The 26538-nt window shown below is 38.5% G+C and overlaps 1 protein-coding gene across 13 annotated transcripts in view; it reads right to left on the bottom strand.

The window, feature by feature from the left end:
- MYO6 (myosin VI) overlaps positions 1-26538 on the bottom strand; it is a 168041-nt gene that overhangs the window by 36624 nt on the left and 104879 nt on the right. For 12 of the 13 annotated variants that reach the window (XM_065588044.1, XM_065588054.1, XM_065588047.1 and 9 more), the window contains 10 exons: positions 25763-25835; positions 16640-16767; positions 14972-15067; positions 13861-14034; positions 10380-10418; positions 7143-7236; positions 2651-2781; positions 2437-2514; positions 1550-1679; positions 831-921 (listed from right to left, as the gene is read on the bottom strand). In XM_065588044.1, coding sequence (XP_065444116.1) covers positions 831-921; positions 1550-1679; positions 2437-2514; positions 2651-2781; positions 7143-7236; positions 10380-10418; positions 13861-14034; positions 14972-15067; positions 16640-16767; positions 25763-25835 — 1034 coding nt within the window. Of the gene's footprint in view, positions 1-830; positions 922-1549; positions 1680-2436; positions 2515-2650; positions 2782-7142; positions 7237-10379; positions 10419-13108; positions 13280-13860; positions 14035-14971; positions 15068-16639; positions 16768-25762; positions 25836-26538 lie in introns of those variants that run through there. The other variant, XM_065588057.1, reaches the window with a different exon arrangement.

Raw genomic sequence — 26538 nt, 5'->3', positions numbered from 1 at the left:
GGAGTGTTGTAAGCAAGACATGAGAACTACTTCTTCTGCTCTACTCCACGCTTATTTGGCCTCAACTGGAGTATTGTGTCCAGGTCTGGGTGCCACATTTCAGAAAAAAAATTGGACAAATTGGAGAAAGTCCAGAAAAAGGCAACAAAAATAATTAAAGATCTAGAAAACGTGACCTATGAAGGAAGATTGAAAAAACTGGGTTTGTTTAGTCTGGGAAAGAGAAGACAGAGGGGACATGGTAACAGTTTTCAAGTACATAAAAGGTTGTTACAAGGAGGAGGAAGAAAAATTGTTCTTCTTAACCTCTGAGGATAGGACAAGATGCAATGGGCTTAAATTGCAGCAAGGGAGGTTTAGGTTGGACATTATGAAAAACTTCCTAACTGTCAGGGTGGTTAAGCACTGGAATAAATTGCCTAGGGAGGTTGTGGCATCTCCATTGTTGGAGATTTTTAAGAGCAGGTTAGACAAACAGGGATGGTCTACAAAATACTTAGTCTGGCAATCAGTGCAGGGGACTGGACTAGCTGACTTCTCGAAGTCCCTTCCAGTCCTATGATTCTATATTACTGGTCTTTATTTGAGAATGTCTATACATAGATTAATCAGAATACTGCACAATATTTGTATTAATTTTCTAATAAGTGTTACTCGTCCATTCAATTTGAATAAGCATGAATGCAAAAACTAAATCCACACTTTAAAAATATTGCTAATATAAGTTATTGTTTGACACCCTCACCTTAAGACTATTCAGTTAGGCATAAGAAATATCAACATTTAAAAAAAAAAAGTTTTTGAACCTTATGAAATCCCTCCCTTCTTACCGTGGTTTGTGCTTTCTCTTGCAAAGCCACATACGAATAGTCTTTTGTATTTTAATGCAGGCACTAGCTCGGTATTTTATTTTGTTTTTCACTGCAAACACACAAAATAAATTCAATGAGTCTGAATGATTTTATAATTTTAAATAGTTCAAGGGAATGCCTACATTCCCTACAAATACACGTTTGATAAGTCCACAAGGTATTTATTTTTAAAAAGTGATGTCCCAGAATGATAAATATATGACAAGTCTCCAACTCTCATCTATGATTAGATGCTTTTTCAGATTTAGCTGATCTGTGAATTAGGTAAAGACTTATTTTCTCATAAAAGTCTCTAACACACAAAGTCCACCAAACAAACCACTATTTCCTTAGATGTAATTGTTTTAAGGTGGCAGGCCTTCTGCTCTATTATTCCAAAAAAGTAAGGTCATTAAGTTGTATAAATTTCTAGATTCTAAATATCCTGGAAAAGATTCATGGGTGATACAAACGTGAATAAATTGGGACCTAAGTGAGTATGTGTAAATAATATGAAGCACTGAGCAGTCCCAATGACTCCGAAGGGATTATTCACATGCCTGAAGTTAAGCAAGTAGGTATTTGCAGGCTGGGGGCCTTAATTAATACTGTTCAAATTACGAAGCAACGATCCAGTTGCTGTGCTATACTCTGTTAGTATATTTTGATTTACTAAAAAACAACATTAAATTACATACATTTAATCACCGAGAGAGAACACCACTGAACTTTTTTCCAGCGACTGCAGATAAGCCAGTGATTGACTCGTTTAACCAGCTCCGCTAGATGATCTGGATCAGACTTCATTATCTGATCAAACTCTGCAAACTAAATACATAACCAGTTTTACATAACAAAAGAATAGATAGAAAATAGACAGTCAACATTATAACCTAACAGAGCACTGAGGACAAAGGTAAAATATCAGTACAGTAAATAGAACCTTGTAACCATGGGAACTTCAGTTCAACTTCCAATTAATTCAAACACGTGAAAAGGTAACTTTGCTTTCACATTTTAATAGGTTCTGTTGATAACAGAAATGACTACTTCCAAGCCAGGCATTTTCTGACAGTTGCTGAGTGCTCAGTGGTTTTGAAAATCCAGAAACATATTTAGGTGCCAAAATAAAGATTTATGGCTACGATTTTCCAAGAGACTTCTCATTTTGAGTACCCCTTTAAGGTATCTTAGATTGGGTACCCAAAGAGAGAAGCCCCCAAGACATTTTTGAAAACCTTGACATACCAGCCTAACTTAACGGCATCCACTTTTTAAAATCTTCAGCTTTTGGATAATTATGTTACTGAGTAAGACAATTACATCTCTGTACTGAAGTCTCACTCCTAGATATAAAAGCTTTAATAGCTTCTCGTCCCTTTGCTCCAGCAACAGCAATGCTCATATTCAGAGAAAGATGATTTGAATATGGATATGTTTTAATGGGAAACCTTTGTTTCTCTGCTATAACCTTTTTTATTTTAAGCATGCAATATATTTTCACTCTAAGGCAATACTTTTCTGGAAGTTTACATAATCTTCAATACTCTATGTTCAAAAGCTGCAATTGAAAGATACTATTTACCTTGCCAGGTCTAAAAAACACCTTTGTTAATCCAAATTTGTAATCATTTTCATTTAAGCCCAAGGCTTTAAATAGTGCCTATAACATAAGAAAAAAAATCAGTTTCATTCATATTCACAAAAAAAGGCACAAAATAAACCAAAATAAATATTTTCTATCAGAGATGAAGAGAAAAAAATATGGACAATTCATTTGGCACTCAGGTGGTTGTTACCTTGCAGAAAAGTCTAGGGTCCAGTCGAGCTAGTTTTGCAGGCATATACTTTTTGTACATATTGTATAGCTCATGAAACGATGCTCGTGATGGGAAGCCACCTTGCATCAAGTCCAAAACAGACACCATACCTATATTCACAGAAATACACACAAAAATATGTATGTCATTAAAATTTAAGTAAAGCAGTTGTTTCATATTAATGAGCAATTAATGGCTTAGGCCATTTGGACATGCTCAAATGCTTGGCCTAAGTCCCCAATGTAGTATGTGGTTCTGCATGGACTGGCCCCAGCATCCACCATTTCCTAGTCAAATGGCCTGTAAGCGTGCGGACTCACCCCTGCGACGCCTCCTGCTGGTCTCTCAGGGAATTAGCTCGATTTCCAGCCAGGAGCGCCCTCTGCAGGCCGGTGATCCATCACAACTGGGCCCCGTGTTCCCCCCAGACCCTGGTGCCTGTTTTCTCTGGGGTGCTGCCGACTGGCAATACCCCAACAGTTTCTGTGGATCTCCCCTCCCCAGGAAACCCCCACCCACTACCCCCCACCTCGCCTCAGTCTGGGCTACTGCCAGTCCTCATCTAGCCCACTCACTGGGGCAGACTGCAGTATAAAAGCCACTCATCACAGGCAAGGGGGTTTGACCTGCTGCCTTCTTCTACCGCCCAGTACCTCTGTGGTCCTGGGACCAGGCCCTGCAGCCTGGGGAGTCGCCAGGATGTATCTCCCCTGCTCCTTTGGCTCTCAAGAGGGTACCTGGGAGTGAAGCCAGCCCTGCTTCACTCCCAGGTACCCTCTTATTCCCCTGCAGCCAGGCCGGTCTCCCTCCACAGCTAGAGAAGAGACTCTGCTCAGCTTCTGGCTGCCTGGGCCTTCTTATAAGGCCCTGCTGCCCTGATTGGGGCATGGCCCAGGTGTAGCTCCTTCCCCAACCAGCTTGGGCTTTTTCTCCTAGCCCCTAGTCCTCTCCCCGGCTGGCTTCTACCCTGTTAGAGTTGGTGCAGGTAACCACTCCGCTACATGGCCATTTATATGAAGTTATTCCTGAATGGCTGAGACAGTCTGCAATAATATTCTGAGTCCTTGCCAGATACGTGGCAACTAACAGACTTCAGTGGGTTACTCTATTAAATCTTTTTTGGCAGATCCACTACTTTGCTGTTCCTTGCCTAAAGCACTGTCCCAATAATTTCTGAACAGACAAAGACTATTAATGTGTACGATGGCACACCAATGATGTCAGCGTGAGAGGCAGTTCAGAGTGCAAAGGTGCAGATGACTGGCATTAGCACCTGTGCCGGCACACCCCGTTTACATATAATGCTGGGATGTGCCTTAGCTGGTGAGATAGTGGCAGAGTGGAATGAGTCTATTATAGATAATCCTAAATACTGCCATCATCTCCAGAGGTGCAACTTATTGCTACCCAAAACAGTAAAAGGCTGGAGATGCTTCAAACAGTAATTAAAACAGACATTGCAATGCCAGAGAGTACGAGTCAAGGCTAAATTCATGCCATGAGCTGGAGTGCAAGAGAGTTTCAAAATCACCCCAGATCTCAGAATTAGTGGGAGAACCTCTGGGATGCCCCAAAATTGCCCAAAAATATCAATGTCTTGATGCATCAAAATGCCTCCAAAGTTGCCTGGTAAGAGTGTCACAGCACAGATACAGGAATTTCATGCCATGCCTTCTATACTCTCTTTCATGCAATGATCTCAAAATACTTAACACCACAATCTCCATGGCAGTTAAATATTAACATATTATACCACTTAGCAGAATGAATAGGAAACTAGGAAAATTGGGTTACATTTTGGAAGCAAGAGCCATCCTTGACCCACTCCCCCCAATTCCATATCTCATTATATCCTGCAGCTAAGTAACATACAACCAGCCATGTGTGTCTGCTAATTTTGAAAAATTCCTAGCAATAGATCTTGTGTATCTCATTTTTAATTTTATTTGTGATTGTTTTTACTGACTCTTTTTGCCACCTTTCCTTATTGCATATTTGTTCTTGGTGAAGTTTGTGCTATTGTCATTCGCCTTTTGATTTACTTCCATTAATACCTTTTTAAAAAAAATTCATATTATAAGTCGCTCTTTTCTAGCTTAAACTTTACTTCTCTCCCCCCAAGTTTAATGTTTATGTATATTTGTTATTTTACCGAAACAGATTATGGTGAAAAATAAAAAGTTTAGTCTATTAATTTGTTTAGTCTCACAAACATAGCCAAGTGCTATTAGCTGCTGATAATGGCGTTAATGGAATCCTAATTCAAGCAACATTGTTAAGCATTTGTGTGTCTATGATTAGCTAATTTTTACTTAAACATAACTTGGCATGACAAATATAAGTATGCTTGCCAAAACACCAGATGCTGAACCAGGAACTTCTGTAGAAAAACTAAGCTCAAACTACTGAACCCACAAAAGGATAATGGAAACAAACACCTGGACAGAAAAGGACTTATGAAGAATGATTCAATTTAATATTATTGACTTATTTATATTGTGCCACCATGATTTTCTGGGAGTAAGTTCATTCTAGTAACCCAGTAAACCATTCATATCAAGCATAATAGTGCAAGAACAAGGCTGAATAAATCTGTAAACAATACCATAAAAATTAAAAGGACCTTGTATTTCCAGATTCGTAACCATGCAGCATCGTTAAAAAAAAAAACTAGATCGGATTGCTTGTACTCATTCTGCATTTGAGTTGTGGGGCAGGATTCAGGTGGGCCTACTTTCAATGGATCAGCCCAGGCGCACTGCAGAGGTCTCAGCTGAACGGATAAGCTACATGGCTGAAGTCACTGAAACGGATGGTACAGGGTGATTTTGGAGTTCATTCAGATGGCAATTCTTCTGCTCATGAATGACAACCAGGGGGTTTCTGGCATAACTCACAGTGTGGGACATATTCAAGATCTGATATTTTGGTTGAGATTGGACCTCAAGGAGGTAGAGATTACTCTAATGGTTACAGACCAACCATTTACCTTCTTCTGTTTGAGGGCAGAGTGGCACCTTGCCTATTTTGATGGTGTACCCTCAGACGGTAATGGAACCAGAGAGCTCTCAGGGAGAATACTATTTAGTCAACAGAAAATTCAGTTGATAATTGAGAGGAACTTCAAATGAACTTCAGTACTTGTCCATCGATACCGTGGCCCCTAAACAAGTTGCTCTGCAACTTCACTATTACAGGTCACTCTTGTTTACAGCTTACCTGCAATAGCTGAAGTGATATGAAAGACGGTTAAAGTGCAAATGGCAGAAATCTCATGCCAAATCACATCTCTTGCAGTCTTCAAATTAAGACTAGATGGCTTTTGGAAGATACGCTTTAGTCAAACACAAATGACTGGGGTCTATACCACGGTAGCTAGGTGAAATTTAATATTCAAAAATTCTGATATTCAAAAAGTCAGACTAGATGACCTGACAGTCCCATCTGCCTTAAACTCTATGAATCTATGACAAGTGCACAATGGAACGGTCTTGTTAGATCCTTCTCTGCTGCTGGATGTTGAGATATAAGCTGTTAGCAAGAGTGTTTTTTTCTACAGATATGTTTAGCAAGAAAAGCACACCTTTCCCTTCAGATGCACATCATTCCATGGATGCCATTCATACATTTGACACTTCAAGCACTACAATGAGTGCAAAATGGGGGATACATCTACCAATCAATCAGAAAACTGAAGATGCTGCAGAATGCGGCTACTTGCTTATTAAGGAGCATTTCGTGCTAAGAACACATAATACCATGATCTATACTGGCTGTCTATTTGTTTCCAGGCAGAGAACAGGGTGTTGGTATTAACATATGAATCCTTCAGCAGTTTGGGACCTGGCTTTCTGAGGTACTGCCTCTTGTTCTATGCAACACTCCTGAAGTTCAGCAGATCTGCTCAAATTGGAACACCATCAGTTTAAACATGAAAAGAGTGCTGACCAGGTGTTTCTTGTAAAGAGTCTTCAACTCTGAAACCCATGCCCTCTGCTCAGTCCATCTTTTGGGACACACTACAAGGTTCATCTTTATTTTCAGGTGTTTGGGGAGGAAGAGGGTAGAGGATTAAAGAGTGATCAAATGTGGAGGTTGCTAGACTTTTTCTTATCTGAGCAAGTATTACATGGGCGATCTTATAATATGCATTGTGAATCTGAATTTGTATTGTATATTTTAATGTTGTTGAGTGCATAGTGCTTGCCAGCTTTTTTTTTAACACTGAAAAAAGTCTAATTAAAAATAAATTTAATTAACAATTATCTGATTACTGAGAATCAAAATTAATTAATAAATACTCATTAGATACAAATCATTTAATTATATCTAGAGACCATTAAATTAAGAACAGAAATATTTGTCCAAACAAGGAAACATTGTTTCAATGACAGACATTCCAACTTTGTGTGAATCTGTAATACACAAAATAAAAAAAAAAAAACAGAAATGAGTAAGAGGCATATATTACCTGAACACTGAAGCTGAGAGAGAATCTGTCCCCCTTCGAAATGGTGACTTGTCATCTTTAAATTAGGTTTGATGCAGCGAATAAAGCTTGACCCCTATTGTCAGGACAACAAGTTAGCAGAATCTACATCAATTTAAACCTTCTGAATAAGTGATCATTTAAAAATTACAGAACAAAGGAATAGTACTAGATTTCTAAAAAGGGAAACTGACTTTTTATGCTTTTCAGTCTTTTCATATCCATTTTGCACTCAACATATGTTGACGCAATTGATCTCAAAGTTCAAACTGTCAATTAGAACCTCACCTTCTTTTCATTCAATTTTTTTCTTACCACCAATAACTGAATCCAATTATTACTGCATTAGTCTAGATGCACTTTAGCTCCACTACTGCAATCATCTTCCTTGAAAAAAAGAATAGCAACTAATACCATCTCTTTGCATCTTTCTTTATGCTTCCAACCATCTTTCTCTCCATACTTTTCATCCCTCAAAATCGTTCCTTCTCTAACCACTCATCCCTGGCTCACCAGCCCAAACATATCAGTGTCTTCCCCAACATTTATCCCCATTCATGTTATGTGTTAGAATAAAATTGGGATTAATATGACCTGTGACTACCCTCACTGTGACCACTTTGACTGTACCTTGCATCTCTCTCCCTCTCCTCTTGGGACCAAATCTCAGCCAAGCTGTAAAATTGTGCTCAGCACAGGTCCTGGGGGACAGGGAAGGAAAGGAAAGGGTTGGGCAAAGGTAGCTGTATGTCACCTTTATGCCCCCAATCCTGGTAACTCTAAGACCACTGGAGTGAAGTAGCACCCTGGCCATGCTCCCTTCCCCTGGACAAGTTCTTGAATACTCCAACGGCTGAAAGAGGGCTGACGAACACTTAGCTACATTGATTCTAAGATTTCCCTAGGAAAGAGGAATTTTCACTGGTCATTCAGGCCAGCTTTAAGTCTGGGGCAGGGCAAAACATACTTGATGACTAGGATCCAGCTCTCTGGACTGTCTTTTGTTATGTCTGAGAAGTGCTAAGCATATTTTTGGATACTACCCTAATATAAACAAGAAGAATTTTAGTGTTCCTACCAAAGTGTCTGAAGACATTAGCTAAAGTAATACTGAAAATAGGGAGAGGCCCCGCACCATTCTGAAGCTTAAAAAGCAGAGAGAATATAAATGGACAAAAATTTAATGGTTCTCTATGATCTAATTTTGTTTTTAAGAAATTAGATCAAATCATAAAGTTTAGCGATTACTATCCTATTTAAATAAGCAGGATAATTTACTACATCTAAAAATTTTTTAAAAGAAGTTTCATTGGCTAAAATAATGTTTTTCCACCTCTATTTATAGAGTTGTTGATTTCCCCAAAGCTCAAATATAACTCAGTTTGATTACTTCCTCTGACCATATTGTTAGAGAAATTGTAAATATATAACTTCACAAGTATGGTAACTCTGACTCAGTGAAAAGTGAGGTAACACACCACTAATTCTGAAATCTATTTCCTGAGCTAAACTCTCTCTATACTAATGGGTAATCTTTCAGCAAGTAAAGCAGAATTTGTTATCCAGATTAAAGATGTGTGAAATATAGGTTGGATTCCCCTCGTCATGTATAGAAACCTTAATTTCTATGCCCTAAGCACTGAAGAAAGACACAAAGAATGAAAAAGGAAGAGAGAAATTTAAAAAACCTCACAGGATAAGACAAACATAGGAGAGAGATTTAAGTATGGAACAGGAAGCTGCTGGTTCATATTTATCACAGAGCATAAGGATACAATCAGCTGTGATATCCTCTCATGAAGTGAGCTGTTTAATGACAAGGAGGCGGTTGTTTTGATAGGGAATACTTCTTGACCTACAAAAATACTAGGAAGATGTATCCTGCACAGAAGAGGTTTCTAAGAAATAGAGTACACATTTATGGAGGGCTTGCAAGAGTAGACTGTTTGCTTCTCTGTAAATCCATATCAAAGACAGAAAAGGTATAGTGGCTTTTTAAGCCAAATTCTAGATACTGAGGGATCAAGCAATGAGTTGTGGAGCCGACGCAATCAGGAAGTTAAAAATCAGACAAATGGCTGTGCAACTCCAGAAGCCATGAGGAAGTAGCAAAAGGCTGTGGAACATGGTTAGTCATGTTTGTCTTTCACTAATGAACTAAAGCTCTTTAAAAATCAATTAATTTGGCTCAAGAGCTTCTTCGAAGACTTTTAATGGAGCAAACCTTTCTAACACTGAAGCATATCAGCCATTTGGTAGTTACAATCAGCATCTTTTACTGAAACTCATGCCTACTATCCTTTGAGGGTCTGCATAAAAATAAAACAAAACAGAATTTACAATAAATGAGAAATATGCTCATCTAAATCCTGGACCTGAAATGTAAAGAAGTAAAGCAAACTCCTCCATCTACCAGCAGTGCTGACCGGCTATGGAGGGAGGGTTACCGCCAGGTAGAGTTTTAAGGGGTGTAGGTGAGAGAAGCAGAAACAAATCACAGCAGAGGATTAGAGAGACAGTGACTGTGAACTAATTTTAATATTGGGAGTACGGATGGAGGTGGTGGTATGAGATTTTTTTCCTGATACCAATTCAACTACATGAATGTATTAGATTAAATTGCCAAAAAACAGATAAAAATTCATCCCTAGATTTTCTAAACTCCCTTCTCACACTTGAAAATGTGAATGTGTAGTGAAAAGGGGATGGAAAAAAAGTGCCACTCTACAACAAATAAAAAATAAAATTATCAGAGTTAAGAGTTTTCCTAGAACTTGTTCAAAACCCTGGCTGTTCATGAGTTAACTACAGATATATAGTGATTCAAAATCTGGTCACAAAAATAAATCAAACACAGGATGGCGGAGTACCCATGAGTGAGAAGCAAATAAACTAGAGGAAAGGGAAATGATCAGGAAAGGAATTGGAGACTTGATAAAACTAAGTAATATTAATACACTTTATCTGAATTTGGTAGAATTTCCATGCTACAATACAAAATAAACTTTCCTTTCAGTAACTTTAATATTTAGTCTATGAATTTAATAATATTAAACATCCATGTAGCAATACACTTCAAAAATGTCATCCGGTTGCAAAACAGGATAATTTTAATTGACTATTTATTATTATAAAACATTAAATTTAAGCCAAAACTCTTGGTTAACATGAGAGGAGTGATAAAGGAAAATACAGAATTTGCATCATATTTATACTTACAGTACTGCGAAGCTTTTCAAGGAGGAAATTTAATTGAGTCTGTAAAAAAAAACAACAACATTCAATACTTCATATTAGAGAACCATAAAGTGTCCGTCTTACTATGATTGTTATAAATAGGTACACAGTAGAGTGACAACACTATTGCATGCATGAGTTATTGTTAGGTGTGTGTGAATAGTAGCTCATTCAGATTTGATAAACCACACATGAACAAATCTTAGACAACATCATGCAAGAATACTTGAGTGACACCAAAGAAACTGCTTATGTTGAATACTCTTGTGTTGAATGGCATAATAATAGCATGCGTATATCTCTTTATTGTCTGAAAATTAGCTATTAGATATTCAAAGTACACACACCAGTAGGAAAATAAATAAGGAAAATGTTGTATACATAGTAGAGTTAATGAGGAAAGTGATTGGACAGCAGTGATATGAATAATTTAAATCAAATTTAAAATCTGTGAAAAGCTACAAACAGTAAGGAATAATGTGTATCAGTATGTCAAACACTACATGGATAAGGACATTCCCAACACAGTTTGCACATCAAGACATTTAATACCACTTTTTTTTTATTAATTGTCTTTACAAGAGATGCTGTGCTCACCTTTGACTCAAGGCTATCTAAGATTCTGATTTAAATATTAATGTGTCATATATTTGGCCAGCTAAAATCCTCAGAATTACTTTACACTGAACTGTTCTTTGAATATGACAATCAGCAGATAAGTCTTCATTTTATTTGGGGGAGAGAGGGAATCCTATATTTATCCTAGATGGAATTTAAACACTGAGAATTTAATTAACGCCTTGATGCTGAAACTGACTGTGTGCGGCAAAGGATGAGAGCCTTAGGCCTCAACTATAGGTACAAGCATCTGAGTAGTACATTACAACTTCTACATATTAGAGTTTGGTTAGGACTTACATATGTGGGGAACCAGCTCAAGAGACATGGTTAAATTTTTGGCAGGGGAGTAGCCTGATCTTTCACAGACTAATGTAATGTTTGACTTGCTGATGCTTACAATACTGATTGTCGAATGTGACTTTACACAAAATTCTGATACCAAGTGGTCAAGCACATTTCTGCCATTACTACTGTACTGTGTACCATAAAACAGAGGCTTGTTTTCAAAATTCTTATTTTAGACTAGCTGGTCTATTATTCTCAGGGCACCTAGTGTGCAGGGATCTATGTTGGGGCCTACCAAAAACATTGCTACTGCTCCAGCTAAATCTACCAGAGTCTCTCCTGCAGAGAAAGAAGGGGTCTATTGGTTATTCTTGCAGACGAAGTTGGTGGACTGTAGCACATACAGTTGGGATGAGTAAAGGAGTGTCATGAGAAGTTGGGCAGGCCCGGCCCAGCGAACCTGCTACTCAGATTTCACTGATGCTACATACTTTCCTTATCTAATTTTAAACAAATTATTTATGTTTACCTACATTTACTAAGGAATGTATTTTATATAAGCATTGTTTTGGAGGAAATAATTGAGTATCAATATGCAGTTTTTTAACAAACAATAACTGCTTTATGCAAAATGTATATATGCTCATGATTCAGTAACAAGGAATGATCCAGTGTGACCCATGAACAAATTCTGTAAATGGGTTCATCTTCTCTCAAGTTGCTCAGATGAATCAGGCACACTTTCAAAACTGGTGCTATTATTGGAAACACTGGTCAGATCCCGAGAACTGCTCAGCACCTGCATCTTGCATTGATTTCAATAGAAACTGCAGAATCTCAGGACTTTTAAGAATTTGATCCATTGTTATCAATAGTAGCGTCTATTGCTCACAAAGTATCGGTTCCTCTCCAGATTAACTTGCCCATCGTTCACTCAACCAATCTGTCTGACTTAGTTATTGGGTATTGGGGCAGGAAGGTGGGGGAAGTGAGACAGAGGTGGGAAGTCATTTGAAGCGCAGGAACAATTTCTTTACTAACCATCAAATAACAATCTTATTTTATTATTGATCTGAGTGTCAATATTGTCTGTATTCAGCAGCTCTCCGGTATTAATTTTAAAACTTATTCACTCTATGTTATAGATGCTTACATTTTATATAGTTTATTTCCCTGATGAGCATTACAAGATTATCTTTTTCTAAAATGTAGTCACTTTGTCTTTTACAAGGACTTCTCTCTCTCTAGAACATTATCTAGGTAACTGTTACAATTAGAGAAATTCAAGATTGATTTATTCACATTTCTCAATAATAAATAAATTTTTTAATAAATTAATGGAGATATCCCATCTCCTAGAACTGGAAGGGACCTTGAAAGGTCATCAAGTCCAGCCCCCTGCCTTCACGAGCAGGACCAAGTACTGATTTTGCCCCAGATCCCTAAGTGGCCCCCTCAAGGATTGAACTCACAACCCTGGGTTTAGCAGGCCAATGCTCAAACCACTGAGCTATCCCTCCCCTCAATATACAAGTGAAGAATTTCCAGTCTTAAACCACAGAGAAAATAAAGCCTCCTATGGTAGTGATAGATTCCCCGGTGCTATCTGAAGTGAAACTGAAATTTCCAATGTGCTAAGTGTTCATTAAGGGTATGTGTTATGTCTGGGAAATTAACACTAATGAATTACTGTAAGTAGAACATATACACTCAAACTGCCACAGAGGTACAAAACATTATGAACACTGATGTATTGAAAAGAAGAACTCATGCTGAAATTGCAGCAGCTATGAAATAATGAGTCCATTAAGGTAATAAATTTACCTGCAGCCCCTGGCTGTGCCTGCTTTTCCTCTCTCAACTTCCCTATAGTTCTCTCTAGCCATCCTGAGCTGAAATAATCCAGCTAAAAATAAAACTGCTGAAAGAGGAAAGGAAGTAGAAAACATGTGGAGAAGACAAGGCTTGAAGGTCAGCTTTACAGTAAGTGGAAGAAAGGAAAAAATTAGGAGAAGCATCAGATACTATGGTCAGGTAGTGAAAAAGGAAGTACTCAGCACACTGAAAATATTTGTCAAAGCAATCACTATTGCTGTCGTATACCATTTTAAATGAGGAAAACCAGTTTTAAGGTTAGCTTTTAAATTTTGAGGTGGCAACTTACTGACAAACTGTTACCTCTATACCTTCAAGTAGAACGGAAGAACACTTTTTGTCAAATTTAGAACTATAGGTTCCAGATTTAGAACAAGAATTTGGAACTTATGCTTCAAAAGCATTATTTGGATTTGGGGAAAAAAAGAATTATAAGCTGCTGCATTTTAAAATAAAAGCAAGGATTACTTTCAAACAATCTTCATTATTTGCATAGCACAGGCCATCATTTAACTTGAATATGTGGTTTTATTACATTTATTTGAAGAATAACTGTTTAAGAGGATTTTTTTCATGAAACTCAAATTATCATCTGATTCTTCCATACTTAAAGTTCCATTCATTTCAAGCAATTTAAAAGCAACATAATAAAGGAAAGAACTCATTTTTAATATTCCAATACCTTGAATTTGTTTCCCACACTGATGAAGCTAAGCTTTCCTGCTTTTTGTTTGGGATCCTTGTTGTTATTAGTGGTAGACTCAAATAGTTCCCGGACAAACTTATCCTTGGATTCGCATATAAGAGATTCAAGGGACATGTGCAAAGCATCATTGTTTTTCTCCACAAACTGGGTCTGAAAAGAAAACAAACCAGTAAAGCGTTGCATATAAATTTCACAGTACTAATAGGTTTACTTTGTCCTACATAAAGACGTCCTTTGTCAAAATATCCCAACAAAAATACCTAATGCTAAAATACCAGGAATTTGAGGGGGGAAATATATTGAGAAAAATATTTAAAATGTAATTGTAGAATATTTATTGTCTATGTCTGACACTAACAACAGTAAAAGGAGAAAAGCTGGTTATATGTTTAAAGCACGGAACTGGAAGTCATGAGATGTGATTTGAAATCCTGGCTAAGCCTAGTCCATACTGAAGTCAGTGCTAGTTCTGCCATTGACTACAATAGCATCAGAATTTCACCCTTGGCTTCTATTTTCAGCTCTCATTACCTCACCCCTCAGCTGTGTTGTGAAGCTGGATATATTAATGCTTGTGATGCTCTTTGTGATCCTTAGAAGGTGCTGTAGAAATGCAGAATTATTATTCAGACCTTAACTAGTACATATTAGGGTTGGCAAATGAAGTGAGAAATAATTGAGATATTTTAGTTGCTAACTTGAAGGTGCATTTAAAAGGTCAGTTTTACCAACTAAATTTAACTAAAACCAAAGACTGAGAAGTTTGCACCCAATGTTATGGTATTGGAATCAAGGAGAATTTTGCTAACAACAAGCTATTATATTTATACTTCTATTGATTAAATAATGGTTAGACGTATTGGGTTAATCATCATAAAGAAGAATTTGAAGTGGCCATGTCTTTTTTTTGGGGGGGGGGGGGGGGGAAAGGAAGGTCATTTAAAGTTAAACCTGAAGAATTTTTAACTTGCCTGATTATGCCAAGCGGTCTCAATTTCCTAGCTTTTGTAAGAAAACACTAATAATATAAAGGAGAACAGAGCAGTATAAATTAAATAATTAACATGAGTTTGTTAAATCAAGTTACCGTCTCATAGCACACTGCTCCAGCAAAATGTCGGATAATAAAGCCCTCATCGTCTCTGATATTTCTGTGAACAGTCAATTTAGACTTCCTGGGAATCTGCAATAAAAACCCAAGTTACACAGAAAAATCATTAGGGACAAAATTCAAACAGTAAATTTTCAAATAATATTTTCTGCCTTTCCTACAGGTTAAGATTAAAGCTGTGAGAAACTCCACTATTTCAGTTCATTGGGATTCAAACTTTTTCTTCATCCCGAGCTTTTTCAAGTTTGAATGAGCCTGCAACTCACAGTAAAATGCCACTGCAACTGCCAAGATTAATAATTTTTATCATCACAACTGCTTCCTAGTCCAACATTAATTCCCACAGGTGGCATAGAATGTTTGGTTGGTGCACAGTAATAATAGGGGATAGAGGCTCAAATTTATCTTTTGGATGAAATTATTTACAAGTAAGACAGTGATGCTGAAATTTGCCTTGGTGAGTTGTCCAAGCATGGGTGTCACGGAATGGAAGCTACAACAGCTGCAAATTAGCTGTGTAGACTTCTGAATTAAGAGCTGAATAGCTGGATCTTTCACCTTGTATCCAACTGTCAGAGCCAGGACTAGGAACCAAAGGCTGCAAGTAACAGCGGACTACTAAAATCTAAAGCGTCTGATAAGAATTTCTCATAGCACAGGAATCCAGTTAAGGAAATAAGTATTAATTTAGAGGAAAACATACTTTTGTTAAATTTGCCTGTATTTATGGAAGTGGCATTTCTTGTGATTTCGTATTTTAAAATTTGCCTGTAAATACATAGTCTGGGATTGTGTTAGTCTTCTAACAGTATATGCCGGGGGGGCGGGAGGGGGGGGAGCGGGAGGAGACACACAAAAAACACTATCCCAGGTGGTTCTACCATTTCATCTTTAAAGTACTAACTGGGAAACTGAGAAAATTGGACTAAACAGATATTTGCCAAAACTTAAAGCTAAAAATCTTGGAGGAATTTGGAGAGATAAGGAGAAAAGGGCTATTTGATGGTATCCATTCTGCCTTTATAAAAGCATCTAAGTGAAAATCCTGTTTATTTTATTTTCATACCTGGAAATTAAAAGACATGCATGGGAGATTGTGATATCCACTAAAATTAAAATTATGCACAAGTTTTACAGAAGTTAAACCTTTAGTGAACCTTTCAATAAAACCTAAACTGAGTTTAGTTTGTAAAAATGTCTGAATGTCATATGATTGGCATTGCATAAAGAAAGGTTTTCACAGAATTAGTTAAGACACCAGTCCCACTTTGTTTTTTTAAAAGGGAGAGATGAATACGTAACACTTTCTAAAATGAAAGTTTTTCTACTTTTCAATAAATCATTCGATAAAGTCTAAACACTGGTTTGCACTGGAATGATCTTGGCCTGGCCATCATTCTGGCCAAGAAAGCTCCAAGGGTCCATTGAGAGAGAGAGAGACTAGGGCTGCCTACTGTTGCCATCCTTCAGACCCGAACTGATTTTCTGAATGGGAGTGCAACATGCTGCCACCAGACTGCATGAACATCACTGGAGGATTCCACTTGTTTTTTTATTCACAGTGATTTCTAACTTACGTCATATTAGCATCCACTCTGGGAACTTATTTTTATAAAATAATGAAGAGGTCATAAGTAAACCTACAGATAGTCTGAAATGCTCCTTGTGTTTTTGATGCACCACAGAAGTAAAATGCTGGTCACTTGGTTGTGGAAGACGATTTTCTTCATCCAAAATATCCAGCACACCTACTAATTTTGCTTCAATCAGATCTATTCGTAAAACAGAAATCAATACGTTTGTGAAAGTGCTATATATAAAATTACATATCAGAACAAGAATATTACATCAAAAATATTACCAACATGGTACCGTATAATTATTACAACCATCTTAATTTAGGTTAAGGAGAAATCTAATCACTACAAACAAGTTTGGCATATATAGCTATTGATTTAAGCAGTATTCTGTAGCTCGTTGTCAAGTTCCAGCTATGAAACTGGGATATGATGGAAATACACTGGTGTACTAGGTCTTTTAAGCCTATACACAGTTTTGATTTTAAAAGTCTCTCACACAGGTTTCTCACTGTGCTGAATCAACAGTATGAGGAAGGATCACAAATCCATGATAGCAACAAGAGAGGATGACCAAAAGCTTAAAAAAGCTGAAAAGACTTCAGCATACTCACAGCAGCACTGGGCATGATTGCTTTTTAAAGCCATGGTGCTTTGACTGTTTATATAAACCCTCAGACTTAATACGTGTGAATTCTGTTTTCTGAAGATAATAGTAATAAGTATACCCATGCTCTTAGGTTAATGCTAAATGACTAAGAAATCTAGGACCAGATGCTCAAAGGGACTTAGGTGCCTAAACTCGAGTTTAAAGTGCTTAAGTTCCACTTTTAAGCACCACTGAAATCCACAAAACTCCTCTTGGCTGATCTCTAGCCCTGTCGGCACCAAAGCTCACTCAGCGCCTAAATTTTTTATGTATTAAAACTATTGAAGTGCATAAGTTCCCACTCTGTGCATAGACCCAGTGCCTCTCTCGAGTTATCTGGATGCCTCTCTCATGCTTAAGCCCCTTAAACTAGGTGCAGATAGGTGTTTTCCAGTCTATCTTGCCTGCAGAGCTTGATCTGGCAAGTGTGCTATCAGCATGCCTACTAGATTGGGACTCATTCAAAATCTGACTAGAGGAAAATAGTTAAAAAAAAAATATATATATATATATATTAGCAACCCACTAATAAACAAATATAAATATAAAGTAAATACTATATTTACCAATAATCACATTTACTATTTGCCCCAACCAAAAAAGTCTCAGCTTTGCCCAGTTGAGAAAGAAGCTATATAAAACCCGCAAAGCCATAAAAGCCATTTTAAATTATAAAAAGGCCAAATGTAAAAAAACCATCATTAAAAACATGCAAAAATGGCAAATTAAAAACAAAATAATGTTACAAAAGCTAAAAAAAGCAGCCCACACCCTAAACATTAAGTGGGTGGGTCCATACTCCATTGTAAACTGCATCTCGCCCGTAATGTACCAGCTTCAACTACCAAAAAAAACTAAAATGGGCACATGTCAATCAGCTCAAAACGTATATTTTTCCCTAGGCTTCTGGTCATGGCGTCATGGGCGTCGGTTGTAAACCAGCCACCTGCCTGGACCATCCAGGTTTCCAGATATCCATAAAATTATCTAATAATTATAATATTAAAAAAATGCCTCCAAAGGCTATCCCTGGCTCACGCCGCTAATGGGGTCCGAACCACAGAGTGGCGCAAGGCTAAAGGGGAGGTGCCTTAAAAACAGTGCATAGTCCGGATAGACACAGCAGGGCCACAGGAAAATACCTGGTGGGTGGCCCCCCAAACCTCCCATGAACCCCCAAAGGGCAAACCCTGTTCCTCATGTAATGGCCTAAAGAAAAATAAAAGGCCCTTTGGCAGACAATAGCAATTATTAAACCCCAAATGCAATATCATTGTTGTAACCTCCTAAACCAAGTAAACAACATCCATAATAAAAGCCAAAAAGGGCTGTAAACAAAACAACTAATAATTTAGGGAGTTTTTGGTCTGTGCCTCAGTTTCCCCAATAGGTGCATTCATGTTGTTCTCTCTCTTTCCTCTTTTGCTTTGTTAACAAAACCAAGCAGTAATAGCAAAAGCCCAGGAAAACCTCAAACAAAAGTGGTGGAACCCCTCTTGCTGCTTCAGGCCTGCAAAATTTATTAATATAATATAACGTACACATAAGTAGCGCATATCTATAAAAATCCTCGGGTGTCCAACGCTTTTGTCCTCCTTTGTTAATTTTACCACTGTTCAAAATTAGCCATGGTAAAAAAAAAGGTCAATTATCCACTGGCAGGGGGGCAATTGTGGCTTAGCATACTAAAAATGTGGCATCACATATTACCTGAGTATTTTTCCAGGGGCCCTGCGTATCCCTCCCCAATAAAATCCCAAACGGAATTAACCCAAAAGGGCCCCTGCTATAAAAATCCAACCAGGCCTTTAAAAAGGCTGCCTCTAAAACTGGGTGGCCCATCGCAACATATAAAAGGTGGTGCCCCCCCACTAACATGGCTAAGCAGTATGTGCTGACTACATCTTCTATCAGCACATATAAATTGCAAAGGGCAACACTTAGCAGCTGTGGCTTATAAAGCCCCCTCAAATAATATATATATATATAAATATTAAAAAAGGCACTGCCAGGTCACTTTTGTAAAATAAATCAACACATCTTCCAAAAAAAAAAGCATCAAAATATGCCCCCACTAAGGCCCATGTGTTTACCAATACCTCTGCGTGTGTTTAAAAAACCACCTACCTCAGGGTGTCCCTTAATTTGCTGTTACACTCTCAGGCACATCATTTCTGCAATGCATTGGCCCGCCGTTATGCAAAGTATGGTTAATATCTCTAATTATGTGGTGTTTAATGTGTTCCTGCCCTTAACACACACACACAAAAACAACTAAAATATTCCAAACAAATGCCTCCTCCTTCACAGTGTGACAGCACACGTTTAATCTAAAAAAAGCTGTCTTTGTCACAGCCATCCAAATGGGGCATCTATGCCAACAAAAAAAAACATGTTATGCTATGTTACTAATGAAGCCAGAAGCCAATACTGGCTAGTGTATGCAATTGTTGCTGCCCTAACCATTTTGTTTGTGCTATATTGCTGTTTATGTAAAAAACCAACAGTAACCCTAGCCACCGTGTCCAAGGGAGGGTAAAAACTTAAATGGTGACCCCTCACAACAAAATGTTGACTCGGGATCAAGAGGGGACTGTCACAACGCAGGGGCCCCCCCTCCCTCAGGGGGTCCCCTGGGGAGGCAGATCAGCATTGCATGTTGCTAACACTGTTGCAAGCATCGCAAGACATTTTGGGAAGGGTTAAAGATGTAAGTGTGGAATGAAAGGTTTCTTTACAGGTGACGAAAGGCCGGAGGGGGAGAAAAACAAACAAACAAACAAACAAAAAACAGGTTAACTTGATGTTCCAGCTACACCCGAAGATAAGGAGCTGACTCCAGCCCAAGGCCATTGCACACACTCTGCTACCTGCCAAGAAAGAATTAGGGGAGTCCACCCCTCCCCCAACCAGCCGTGAGAAAGGAGAGTGGCTGAATAAATTGCAGGGGCTGCGAAAAGGAATAAAACAACAAGGAAAAAATAACTAACTATCTCTCAGCCACCGGTGTGTTTTGGGGAAAGCTGAAAAGGCCACAAAAAACCAGTTTGGACTGGTACAAAAAGCACCAGGAACAGAGGGCCCTAAACAAAAACACCCCCAAAAGAACCCATGACTTAAAAACCCTCCCAAAAGCCAAAGCAAGTCAAAAACCACAGCGGACCCTAAACAACCCGTGCACAGGACAAAAACTCCCATCCACCCTTCCCCCCTTTTCTTCTTACATTACACGCAGGCTTGGTCAGCCTCGGGTACTGCATGTGTAAGTATAAAAGTGGGTTAAGGCTAGGGTACTAACACTTTCTTGCTTCCTTTAAGTAACATAAAAGCAGTCCCAACACTCTCTGCTGTTATTTTATTATTTTATTATTTTATTAATAAAGCTTTAAAATTCAGTCACTTGGTGTGCTCTTCCATCTCCTCCCCTAAAAATCCTGCAGCCTCAGCCTAATCACCTGACGCCCCGGGCAGATTGGTAACATAAATCTGTCACAGTAGTCCCTTATAGCTTTTAGCCTAGCGAGTAGAGCACTCACCCAGGATATGGGAGACTCAGGTTCAACTCCTTCCTCTGATTGATAGGGAGACAGGATTTGAACGGGGGTCTCCAACCTCTTCAGAGAGTGCTCTAAAATGCTGGCTATAGGATATTCTGATGTGGTCTCCTCAATCTCTCCTGATGAAATTGCTCCAATTTAGATAAATACTTAGTCATTGGGCCAGAAAGAGAGAGAAAATGACTCTATAGCCTGGTGGTTAGGACACCCATCTAGATGGTGGAAGACCCAGGGTCCAGCCCCCCTGCTCCAGTGATTCTATTTATCCAAAATGGAACAGCTTCAATCAGAGTGATGGGAGAGCCACATCAGATTGTCCCATAGACCAGTAGTTATGACACTCTCCTCAGAGGCAAAACTCCCCTATTCAAATCCTCTCTCTCCAGCAGGGATAGGGGGCGTTAAACCTGGCCTCCCTGCAGCCCAGACTTAGGGTACGTCTATACCTAGCCGCTAGTTCGGCGGCTGGCAATCGAACTTCTGGGTTCGACTTATCGCGTCTTGTCTGGACGCGATAAGTCGAACCCGGAAGTGCTCGCCGTCGACTGCGGTACTCCAGCTAGATGAGAGGAGTACCGCGGAGTCGACGGGGGAGCCTGCCTGCCGCGTGTGGACCGAGGTAAGATCGAACTAAGGTACTTGGAACTTCAGCTACGTTATTCACGTAGCTGAAGTTGCGTACCTTAGTTCGATTTGGGGGGTTAGTGTAGACCAAGCCTGAGGTACCTAACTCTTGATAAAGTCTCCTAAACCCCACCCCTCCCAATTTTTAGGACACCCTACTCATCTGCATCTCGCTTTGTCTAGTTCAGGTGGCTCTGCACGTGGTGTGCTGGCTTTCTAGTCTTAGGCACCTATCTCTGCACATGCACTGGAGAGGGTGGTGGTAACTTAAGTGGGAGTGGGGATTACAAACTAAATGCCTCATTCTAACCTCCTCATGATGCAACTCAAGCACCCTTCATGAGTAGCGACCAGGAGAGGGCTGCCTCGACTTCAGTGTAGGTATTTACCTAAGCCAAGAAACTGACAAAACAGGCAAGGATCAAATTAGATCGGACTATGCCCAGCCCAAAAAGGTCTGTGCCAGCAGTTTGGGAATTTCCGCTACCACAAAAATTTGGCTAGATAAAAACAAACAGATTGTTTGGCAACAAAATAAGAGTACACATTGGAACATGAGAATGCTATATCAATGCGGCAAAGCCAGAATGTTAGTTAACAAAACTATAACTACATCCTTTTCTATAGACAGTCTCAGAATATGTGAAACACACAGGATTGGAAGTGGCGAACTTTCCATAAAGCACTGTAAAATCATTTACTTTGGAAAGACAGACATGACCAAACAAAAGAAGTTGCCTTAATATTACCAGAAAAAGCTTACAGTTCTTTGAAAAGCTATACATGTGTCATCTCACATAATGAGCATTAAACTACAAGGTATGTGACTATAATACAAAATTACACACCCACAACGAATGCAGAAGACAGCATCATAAGCCAATTTTACAATGAACATCAAGAAGAGATTCCCAGAACCCTCTCTAGAGCTTTTTTGGTCACAATCATAGAATCATAAAAACATAGGGGGTACTTTACTGCCAAGTTGAGGAATGAAAACATGGACTGGGAGACCTGGGAAAAGAAGGCATAGAAATGAGTAAGGGGACAGATTGTTGGCAGCACAGAACTGAAGCAATCTGTTTAAATAACACACAGCATATCAGCACAGATGAGTCAATAAAGAAACAAAGATTTCTAATGATGATACTACAAAAAACATGATCAAAATCATCTTAGTAAAACAACACTGGAAAACAAGTGTCCAAGACTGCAAGATCTACTGAAGGCTAAATACAAACTCAGACCATGGGGCAGTGATTGCTCTGAGTTTGTATTTAGGCTTTTGAAATGTTAATTTGCAAAAGATGACAAAGGGGTCTATGGCATCAAAGCTTTGAAAAATACAGACACTATGGTGACCTTTCAGAACACCATTAGTGGCCACTTTGCCCCTCTCTTAGACCTAGAGAACACACCAGAAGAACAATTCTGGGAAGAGGCAAAATACATAAATTCCTGCCATGAGCAAGGAGCTTTTGGGGTGAGGCCGTATCCAAAAAAGGAAAGACTAGGTGACACCAGAGACTGAAAACCTAACTAGAAGAAATAGAAAGTATAACATCTGAAAGCTAAAGATTGCCCGGAGTGGAAAAAAGAAATGCAGACAGCTCCACAAGGAATTAAAAAGAATGGTTTAAAAAAAAAAAACTATGAAAGACTGGTTTGGGAGAGAAGGCAAAGAGCTTGAACAATACTTACATAAAGTAATGCTAGAGGGCTTTTTCAGAAAGTCAGATTACTATCAAAGAAGTTAACACCTATAACAAGTCAGCTACATCATGCTCAGGGGAACTATATAGTAGATAAAGATCAAAAGACTATTTTAATCAGCTATTGAACACGAATAGTCTTTGAGGCTATCAACTGTGAAGGCAACAATGAAGGAAGACACATATTGGAATCAGAAACTGCAATCATGCCCCTGAAAAATCAACAAGACACCTGGTACAGCTCCTTTATAAACTATTCAGGGACAAAGAGCGAAATCCCTGAAACCTGGCAATACTAAATTATTGTATCGCTATTTTAGAAAGGTGAGCTGACAGATTATGACAACTACAGAGAAATAAGTCTTATAAGCATTCCTAGCAAGGTATTCGTAGAGTGATTCTCGGCCAAATGAGAAGAAAAGCAGAGGAAATCCTTTCTGGCTTTAGACCTGGATGGTCCATCATAGATCAGTGATTTGTATTGCGTCAAATCTTTGGGGGAAGGGGGCAGGAGAGAGAGATCAACTAATCTATTTTGCACATTCGTTGACTTTCAGAAAGTACTCAAATGGTATAGTTTTAGCAGGAAATTGATTCAAATATCGCAGTGTCTGTACAGCCTAGGTTGGCATGCAATAAGAGTCAGTGGGGGGGTCGACAGAGTGGTTTGAAGTGAAAAGGGGAGTCAAACAGGGATGCGTACTCAGTCCAATACTCTCTTAGTAACATCGGTGGAGGCTCCAGAATATTGGGGATAAATTATCCATCACCTTGCCTTTGCAGATAATGTAATGATACTCCCTGCGGAGGAATGCAACCAAGAAGCAGCAACTAACTTGTACACAACATCCAAAGAATGGGGATTAAAAACAAATGAACGAAAGACCAAACTAATGGCAACATCAAAAATCAAGCAACAGGCTAAACTAGTCATCAGTGGTGTAGTAACCAACAAGGAGATGGTTTATGCAACTTGGGTTCCATCATAACATATAACAAATGATGTGAAGATGACACAGAAAGGCAGATAGCTATTGACAACGAATGTTCACGTGCCTGAATAAAAATGTTCGGATAGTTAAATCCATGTCTGTGACAGCTAAAACTAGATTTATATAAAAACAGTCATTATACCCACATTACTTTATGGTTGTGAAACATGGGTACTGACAAAGAGCCTGGAGCAAAAGCCACAAACATTTGAAATGAGGTTCTTGTGCTGTAGGCATAGGTGCTGGAACTAAGGCTAAGGGGTGCTGCCGCATCCCCAGCACTCGAAGTGGTTTCCATCATTTACAGTTTGGTTCAACGGCTCTCAGCATCCCCATTATACAAATTGTTCCAGCACCACTGGCCGTAGGTGTAACAACACTAGATAAACTAGATAAACCACAGAAAAGTGAAAAAGTGCAGTGAGTGACTACAATCATCAAAAGATGTTAACTACAATGGTTTGACCATGTCACTAAAATGACCCCATACCGACTGCCAGCAATTGTTCTCTGTGGAAGAGTGCATGGAGAGAGAGAAGACAGCTGTATAACACTGTATATAAAACGATCCAGGCAACACCTTAACAACAGGCTCAAATGGCAGCTCAAAACAGGTTTGCGTGAAATCTGCTCACAACCTTGGCCCTACCCAACCTTGGCTTTGGAAAAAGGAAAAGATGATGATTTGAAAAGTAACTGTCTAAACCAACATAATCTACCTTTTTATGCTCTCTGTATGTGTGTATATATATCTCCTCAATATTTATTCCACTCTATATGCATCCGAAGAAGTGGGCATTCACCCACGAAAGCTTATGCTCCAATACTTCTGTTAGTCTTAAAGGTGCCACAGGACCCTCGGTTGCTTTTTACAGATTCAGACTAACACGGCTACCCCTCTGATACTAAGCAATACCTATATTTTTATTTTGTTTTTAATTCACCCTGTTCAAGCAACAAGTGTAAGGGGAAAAATCTGACAAAAAAATTTAAATACAAACATCTCTGCTTTGGTTCACAGATCTTTTAATCTCCTTACACAACAAAAATATTGCTCTGTATACCTCACATTATCTGCTTTGACTAGTTTACCTGGAAAATTCCACATGTTCACCACTCTCAGATAATAAGATCTTCAGGGCAAGTCCGATGTCTGAGCATTTATTTATATGCACCTATCACAATGAGACTCCATTACTGATTGGGGTTCTGTGTGTTACTATTATATAAATAGGGCAGAAGACTCTTCCCCGAATTAATTTCTGCCAGAACTATTGGCCTACTCTCTGCAAAAATAAACTTGCAGAGACTCTGATGAAATCTCCACCTTTGACCCTCAGCAGAAACAACTCAGTGGGCAGAAGTAGGCAGTACTTAGAGAGGTGAAGGGTCATCTGCAACAATGGCCACAATAAAATAAAATAAATATGCCCCGATCTTGCAACTGCATCAGTGAAGAGACCTCTGAATCCACACAGACACAGTTGCAGCATCAGGGACTAAAACCCCAGAGCAGGATCCACAATGCTGGGATGGTCACTGATACGACAAAATTACTACACTACTTAACATATTTTGTCTATTCTATTGAAAGCCACTGTGCTCCAGGACCATAACACTTTAATGACACAGTATACATGTTTTTCAAGTACATACCTATACAATCCTGATTATCTACATAGTGCACTTCATTGACTCCTAGATCTTCTTTCTGGTAAAGTTCTTGTTCCTAAAATAGAAAAAATAAAAATATTTAGGGGAAAATACCGTTTGCCACAGTTTTTCCCATGCACCAAAAGAGACAATTTTAACTTTTCTAATGACAATGAATAAACAAACAGGAGATTTTAAAGTGCTTGGATACAGCTTAATATAGTTCCAATTCTATTTCCTTAACACTAACAATACAATATGTATTTTAGATAAATTAGGATAAAGAACTTCAGTGAGATGTCAATTTTTGGCTTGAGAATATTACTTCCCAGTGTTAGAATCAATTGGAGTTCAACACTTTGTGAAAAATAATTAATATGAAAAATTAACAACAGGAAAAACTGATCTTTAAATTTAATTTATTTCTAGTTTTTCAGCAGGGTTACTGGATTACTTTCCAACATATATGCAAGAATTTTAAAAAGTCTAAACAATATATTCTTGATTAAAAATAATGACTTCCTAAAATGAATACAAAAATATTCTAAAAAGCTCTGAATCCCAGTTTAGACTGTCACAATAAACCTGATGAGAAAATTATGACCTTTTCTCCTTCACACCTTCAACATAGGGTACTTTATATTACAGTATATTTTAAGTGCCAATTTGAGCATTCTGATGATCATAAAAGTTTCTCCTGTGCTGTGATTCTTAATGACATGTGAAATGGTTCTAAGAACCAAGTGCAACTAGCACCACTCAAAACATTTTTAAATTCT

The sequence above is a fragment of the Chrysemys picta genome, chromosome 3, assembly GCF_011386835.1.
Source record: "Chrysemys picta bellii isolate R12L10 chromosome 3, ASM1138683v2, whole genome shotgun sequence".
Lineage (NCBI taxonomy): Eukaryota > Metazoa > Chordata > Testudines > Emydidae > Chrysemys > Chrysemys picta.
The sequence above is the reverse complement of the archived record's forward strand: the minus strand, read 5'-3'. Positions and strand labels throughout refer to the sequence as shown.